Source organism: Penaeus monodon, chromosome 17, assembly GCF_015228065.2.
Source record: "Penaeus monodon isolate SGIC_2016 chromosome 17, NSTDA_Pmon_1, whole genome shotgun sequence".
Taxonomy (NCBI): Eukaryota; Metazoa; Arthropoda; class Malacostraca; order Decapoda; family Penaeidae; genus Penaeus; species Penaeus monodon.
Window position 1 is genome coordinate 28,861,544 of NC_051402.1, and position 8,176 is coordinate 28,869,719.

The window sequence follows — 8,176 nt, forward strand, 5'->3', positions numbered from 1 at the left end:
AACTAATCTGCTTGCAATGAATGAGGTAGGTCACCTTGCCTCATTCAGAGCTGCGTTTGTTAGCCACAGTTTTGTAAAAAAAATCCTCATTATGCTGTCTTTTACAATTTCCACCTTCATATAACTTCATTTGTTATTATTGCTATTATTATTGCTTTATCATTAATAATGTAACATAATCTACCATAATATAGAACTAAAACGATTGGATATGAAAACCATAATCAGTCCTGGTTTAAAGATGATATGATATGGCACAAATGATATGGCCATTATGGAATCACTGATCATGTATGCAGTGCATATTTCCGAATTCATAAATATGAATTATAAATAAAGGAGAAACGGTTCAACCAAATTTTCGGTCGTAATTACACCCAGCAAAACAGACAGGTCCGACTTCGGAAGCTATTTTGGTTTATGAAATTAGACTTTATTGTACATATATATTCCGATGCCAGTTATACCGTCTTTAAGATATTGCTATCTGGCACATTTGAACAAAAAATAATTCTTTATATTAGTTGTTTGTTTTGGCAAACAAACGGCACTGTATCTAAAGCATATATCAAATATACCAGAAAACATAGACCAAACACTCCTTCATGTTGCACTTTCTAATCTTTATTACTTGTAGCAATGAGTCTTTCCATCTTGCATAACTCTATCTCCTTTAGATCCTGAGGATCGGGTCCTTTGGAGTCTCTGTGTGACCTCCTCAGATTTGGAGAAAGCTTGAGGGATGCTAAGTAACCTCTGCAAAAGCACTCTGCATTATTTCATTAAATTGATTAACGAATACAGTCTATCACTGGATATGTGTTAGTACTATGTAATTAATTATCGATTATTGAGAAGTGATCGTGTAACAACCCATAGTTTAAGAATGCCAAATAAGTATATTATATTTGCTCGTTTGTCTATGTATGTGAAGGTGTGATATAACTTAGCCAATGAAATATCACGGTGAAAGTAGTTGCTTCTTGTTAATTTGCTCAGAAACTTATAAACACATGGAATATATACAAAATCAACCATACTTACTTCTCACCGCCGACGAGTATGATAGGATGAAAAGGATTAAATGCCACACATACAGTAACCACCCGCCGTCGCTGAACGAGGGTTTGCACGCAAAGTGGCTTACATTTACGTACAAAAAGATCATACACGTGTACACGGCCATCGTCTGTGACAGCTACAAATACACTGCTGCTATACGGTGACCATGTCACGGCTGCAACAGCAGCTCCAAGGTCTAGAATGATGAGGGCGTCCTGAAAGTTTTTATATGTTATTATATTACAAGATATTGTCTGCTGCAAACATTTCATTTTGGCTATAGATGTTGGTGCTGATTAACACCACTTGAACATATTCTGCAAATAGATAGGCTCATGTTGGCCCACCAGTCACACAAGGATAGTAAATCTCACAAAAATTTGTATACATACATTTTGTGTTGCAGCCAGACCTTTACCGTCCAGTCAACTGAGCAAGATAAAAATATCTGGCTGTGATGACTGTTCCAAGCAAGTCCCCTAACTGGTGAGGTATGAGCAGAATAGCGAACCAGAGTGTGAACAGAGCAGACTATGGAACACTGGTATAAAGCACCCGTGTCCACGCCCACTAGAATCACATGTTCGGTGTTCGGACAGAATGCTATGCAGGTCACCAGTCCTATATGTGAAATGATAATTGTTATCATGAATTGGAAATAAATGTCTAATGTATGATTTTGAGGATGGAATAAAAAGACATATAAGTGAGTAAGCAGATAAACGTGCATGAAGAATTACCTTACCTTCTAGAGTTATTTTCTCCGGGGGTGGAAGGGGTTTCGCAAGCAACTCGTAGTTTTTGAAGTCTAAGATATTGATATGGACGAGGCTATTATTATGCAAATGCCACTGAGTAACGCGTCCATCTAATGCCGAGGAAAAAAGACATACTTCTTCTCTAGGCTGTGTCCGAATCCACTTTACCTGTCAAAATAAAATGTTAGCCAAGGTATAACAGTAATTACAGTAATTTAAAATATGTGGCAAGTACAAGAACTAATTATTAATGTCTCGATGATTAAAAAAGAAACATAAAACAAAGATTGGATGATGATGATGACAATTACAATAAAAGTAATGATTATGATGAAAGTAAACACTGAATAATTATCATTAATCATTTATTAATTAATCCAAAACGACATTCATAATAATTGCTGTTGTATAGTTATTACTATTATAATTGTTGATGTTCTTGTTGCTATTATTATTATTATTATTAGTAGTAGTAGTAGTAGTAGTAGTAGTATCATTATTATCATTATCATTATTATTACTATTATTGTTGTTCTGTTGTTGTTGTTGCTGTTACTATTTTTTTATATTATTACTGTTATCATTATTATTGTCATTATTACTATTATTATTATCTAGTATGATCATTATCAATTTTTTTATTATTATTGTCATTACCATTATCTTCATCGTCATAACCACCATTACGACGACGACGACGATGATGATGATGATAAACAATATCATTATGATCAGTTTTATTCTTATTCTTATTCTCGTTCTTCTTCTTCTTCTTCTTCTTCTTCTTCTTCTTCTTATTATTATTATTATTATTATTATTATTATTATTATCATTATTACCTTCTCCTCCTTCTCCTCCTCCTCCTCATCATCATTATCATTATCATTATAATAATTATTATCATTTTCATCATTACCATCATCATCATCATCATTAATATCATTATTATTATTATCATTATTATCATCATCATCACCATCATCATCATCATCATTTTTATTATTGTTAGAATATAATAGTAACGATAACTTTTATTATTATCATAATTATAATATGTTGTTGATACCTTGAGCATTATGTTATAGTCATAATTCTTGGTATAATCTGATTGATATATCTCTATGATTATTATTACTGCTATTATCCATGTCATTTTCATTATCACTGGCATTGTTATCATTACTCTCATTATTATTATTCCTATCATGATGATGATGATGATTTTCATTATCATTATTATTATTATTACCATTATCGTTATTATTATCATTGTTATTATTATTATTATTATTATTATTATTATTATTATTATTATTATTATTATCATTGTTGATATTATCATTATTACTATTATCATAGTTAATATTTTTGTTATTATTATTATTATTGCCATTATTATGATGATGATAATAATAATAATTGCAATAATAATAATAATGATAATAATAATAATAATAATAATAATAATAATAATAATAATACAAGTAATGATAATAATAATGATAACAAATTAATTATTACTATAATAATAATGATAATAATAATAGTAGTAATAATGATAATAGTAATAATAATGATAATAATAATAATATTAATAATTATTATTATTATAATTATTATTATATTCATTATCATTATTATTATTATTATTATTATTATATTTATTATCATTATTATTATTACTGTCATTATTATTGTAACGATAATAAAGATAATTGAAAAAAAAAATCAATAATGATAATAGTAATGATGATAATAATAGTAATATATGTATAATGATAATATTGATAATGAAAATTATAATAATGATGATGATGATAGCAATAATAATAATAATATAATCATGAGAATTATTATCTCAATGCAACAATAATAATGACAATTATAATAATAATAAATAGGAAAACAATAACAATAATGATAATGGCAATGAAAATAATAATAGTAATATAAAAATATAATATGTTCAATGATAATATTGATTATGAAAATTATAATAATTATGAAGATGATGATGATGATGATGATGATGATGATGATGATGATGATGATGATGATGATGATGATGATGATGATGATGATGATGATAATAATAATAATAATATAATAATAGTAATAGTAATAATAATAATAATAATGATGATAATAATAATGATAATAATAATAATGATGATATAATCATGATAATTATTATTTCAACACAACAATAACACTGATAATGATAATAATGAGAAGAATAATGACATTACCTCCACTTATAATAATAATATTGATAATGATGGTAATGATAACAGGAATAATAATAAAAATAATAGCAATAATAATAGTTAAAATTATATTAATAATGATGATAAAATAAATAAATAATGATATAATAGAATAATAATAAAATAACAATAATAATGATATAAAAATGATGATAATGATGATAATAATGATAATAATATTGATAATAGTGGTACTGGAGAACGCAACCAGGCTTCCACTGGGGGGGGTAGAAGACGAAAAACTGATTTACTCTCTTAGCTATTGCTGTTAGGTTGATACCAAAAGTTGTCTTTGATCCCTTCAGGACAAACAATTCTGAGATAAGGGGTCGGACCTGGTCCGATGCCCAGGATGGATGATACCCCGACTACCCCTTCTCCTCCTCAAGGAGAATTTGTCCTAGAGTGGTCATGGGTCGCCCCGACCCAAGACCACTCTAGGACAAATTCGACCCTGAACAACGGAACCCCCAAAACGAGAAGACCACTTTTCAAAATCCCCACGAAGAATGCAAGGTTCGCGAATGTAAAATGCGTGAATGAAAATCAATCGCTTTTGAACATGAACCCCTTTATCATCAAAAAGGTCCTTGATGGTCAAGTGGACGGCGATTTTGATTTTGTCAAAAAAATGCGAGATGGAAGCCTCCTTGTTAAAGTACAATACAACTCCCAGATTAAGGATTTACTTAAGCTGACGCAAATTCATGATCTTCGAGTTAAAGTAACTATTCCTATTGGCCCAAATACCTGTAAGGGAGTAATCTTTCACAGGGATTTGAGGACGATGGAAGAAGGTGAAATTCTTGAGAGCATGAAGGACCAAGACGTAGTGGACGTTCATTGTATGACCAAGAAGGACGGAAATGTGCGAACGAAAACTGGACTGTGTTTTTTGACCTTTGCTTTGAATAAAATTCCAGAGTATGTCAACGTCGGTTATGAACGTGTTCAAGTAAGACCTTATGTCCAAAAGCCAATGTATTGTAATAGATGCCAAAAATTCGGACACAACTCATTAAGATGTATTGATAAAGACTCGAGTAAATTTGTATGCCGTAAGTGTGCTGAAGCCCATGACACCATCACATGTACTAGCCAGATTTCCAAATGTGCTAACTGTGGAGGTCCCCATCAGTCAGGATCTGCTGAGTGCAGCATCCTGAAGAAGGAGACTGAGACATTAGCATATATGAGAAAGCATGGAGTTAGTTATTCTGAAGCTAAGAGGAAAGTGGAAAGTTTGACACACAAACCCGAAACTTCCTATGCTGAAGCAGTAACTAACATCACCCCTAGTGCAAGTAATGTCAGTCAACAGCTTGCAGCCAAGGATAAGGAAATTGCTGAACTCAAACAAACGGTTAAAGAATTAAAGATTAAAGTATATCAACTGACTAAATTAGTCGATCAAATGACTGCATCAACCCAGCATAAAAACCTAAGGAGGCTGATACCGATTCACAGTCCGGAGCGTATCTTCCCGTCCGGCCTACTCCTGTGAGGACTTCGTCTGGCTCGCGATCGGCTTCTCGAGAGAGAAGCCGATCGCAATCTGTCAATCGTCTCCCTCCCAAGGCACTTCCAAACCCCATAAAACGTAATCTTCTCGTCGACCATTATACAATGGAACTGTCGAAGTCTTAGATCTAAAGTAAATGACCTTAAATTATTAGCCTCGTCCTATGCTCCGATATTATAGTTCTCCAAGAAACGCACTTAACAAACCTCGTCTCTGACGAGGTTGTTTCGCTGAGGCGGAGTCGCCATGTGCAATCCACCAAAACCTCCCTTTTGCAGAAATGACTATTGATTCTACTTTGGACTTTGTCGCATGCAAAGTAAAAATTAGTGGCACGTATCTGGCTATATGTTCACTTTATTGTCCACCTGATGCAGTAATAGCCTATGATGAGCTCTTTGCAGCTTTGCAGGACGAGCAACCACGAAGATGTACCAAGGACAAGCACTGAGAACGAGATGACCAGCAAATGAAGACCAGCCAACCTTCGGTCACCCTTGAGCCCAATCTAAGGCGCCTCGAGGGCGAGGCGTAGGTGGCCGAGCAACATGGAGGTTCATTGACAGAGGAACTGGTGACCTCACCTCGCTCCCCCTACATTTCCTGCAGCTGCCCCCATACTTCCTGCAGCTGACACGTAAGGCCACGCGTCCGGTGGACGCTCAATGATTGTGCCCAAGGATGACCCAGTTTTACTCAATTCGTATCCCGCACGTGACAATGGCCTTCGCCCATTAGGGCAGGACAAGGGACCCCACTTCAGCCCTTTACCCTAAGACATCATACTCCCTTCACTGTGTAGAACTCTTCATAATAAAGAGTCCAGCCCTTATAACCACTTCACTGCCAACCAGTCACAGCCATTGTTCAAAGGCATCCATAGGCTTTTATAGCCGGAGTGTATCAAACCGTATCAAGGTAGAGACCTACACTTTGATACAAACCGAAAAGATGTTTAAACAGGTTCCAATAATGTGCGCATAAAGGACAAACGTACCAAACTGTTAGGGGTTTAGGAAATGTTACAAAAAAGGCCTTAAATTGGAGAGGTTTGTGGGCGGAGTTACGCTCGCCTGAGGGGACGGTTAACAAACATGTTTACTGACAATAGTTATTTTTCACTTTTCAAAATGAAGCCACTTGACTACAATGCGTCCAGTCACTATATTAAGGCTATAAGTATGGTAGATGTTCTGAGCTTCGTCCGGCGAACAACGTCTGTCAGCTGGTGCAGACTCGACTGAACTTACTCCATATCCACCGTGCTACCAAACTACAGCAATACCCCTCGGGTGAAAGGCCGACACGTTACCACTGAAGGAGCCTGGATAATACAGTAATATAGATATCCTGTGGATTACTTCTATTTTACCTGTGTTACCGGTAATATATGCTTGCCATCCATAGTAGATGAAATGGCAAATGGGGATGAAGGCTCCTGACGTCATAAACCATCACCGACCCATCTGCAAAGCCAGCAGCCAGCAGACTGCAATACTGGGAAGAGAGAGAGATCTGTGTGTTATATAAGCATTATCAGTATTCAGTTTTGAAATTCTTAATGATAGTCTATCATGATAGTCTTTAGCCAATCACTCATGCATATTATTCAAAAACATTGTTTAGAATCTTAATGTGGAATATACCGTATCCTCGCTTCCCCATTAATCCCTGTTATAAGAAATCTTAAGCTTGTAGTAGATTATACGATCAGTCACTACCAAATCTTTATGAGCCCAAATGAAATAATTTTGTATCATAATTAATGGTATGCAAAGGATAGTGCACAGAAATAGCAAGTGTGACTATTTATATTTGTTATTCATAGAATTTATCACATGAGGGCATTTTTGTCAACATTCTGCATTTACTTCTGTTTTATATTTCAGTCTGTATAGATTATCTATATGTAGATTACTTATATCTAATGTCTCATGAGTTATGATGGGTGCTGTCAACAGAACTTAATCTTGAGATATTTGGGGTGTGAATTTTATGAAACAGAATTTCTGATATAATAAAGAATCATAACACTTACTATCTGAAATATCGACGGGGATTATCGTTCTCATGGTCAAACCTAATTAGGCGTACAGTCACTTTTTAAAGACAAATCTTCAATGGATTTGCAAGCGACGTTCCTTTTGGTTACAAATACATGTATGATGCACACACATACATGCATACTCACGTTCTAGGGACTACATAATACCCAAGAAGAACAGATTGTACTGGAAGAAAGTACGCTGATATCCCTGTAGTAGTCTCAAGGCTACAAAGGGAGGCAATCAAAGTAATAGTTGAGATACCATAGACTTATAAATGAAAATCATAAGTGGGGCATGTGATATTATCGTTTTGGTACCATGCATATACTAAGTATATCTTTACGGCCAATATAACAAAATATGACAGTGGGTGTGTTAAAGACACTGCATTTAAATTTTAAATTTTCTTATTTTCTATGTTTAATTTTTAAAAAACATAAAATATAAATAATAAAAAATAATTTTTTAAAAAAAAAATAGAAAAAAATAGAATTTTTAAAAAAAAGAATAAAAAAAAA

At 33.7% G+C, this 8,176-nt stretch overlaps 2 protein-coding genes across 2 annotated transcripts; both read right to left on the bottom strand.

Annotated features, from left to right (window-relative positions):
- Positions 1-536: 536 nt before the first annotated feature.
- Positions 537-1,334, bottom strand: LOC119583335 (dynein intermediate chain 2, ciliary-like). The gene is made up of 2 exons (XM_037931807.1): positions 1,045-1,334; positions 537-756 (listed from the first exon to the last, which is right to left on the bottom strand). Exons 1-2 carry the CDS (start codon positions 1,332-1,334, stop codon positions 618-620), a joined length of 429 nt encoding a protein of 142 aa, XP_037787735.1. The 3' UTR covers positions 537-617.
- Positions 1,335-1,363: 29 nt separating this feature from the next.
- LOC119583919 (dynein intermediate chain 1, axonemal-like) lies at positions 1,364-7,089 on the bottom strand. The gene is made up of 3 exons (XM_037932632.1): positions 6,983-7,089; positions 1,808-1,988; positions 1,364-1,683 (listed from the first exon to the last, which is right to left on the bottom strand). The coding sequence occupies exons 1-3, from the start codon at positions 7,013-7,015 to the stop codon at positions 1,433-1,435; spliced, it is 465 nt and encodes a 154-aa protein (XP_037788560.1). The 5' UTR covers positions 7,016-7,089; the 3' UTR covers positions 1,364-1,432.
- Between the last annotated feature and the right edge of the window lie 1,087 nt (positions 7,090-8,176).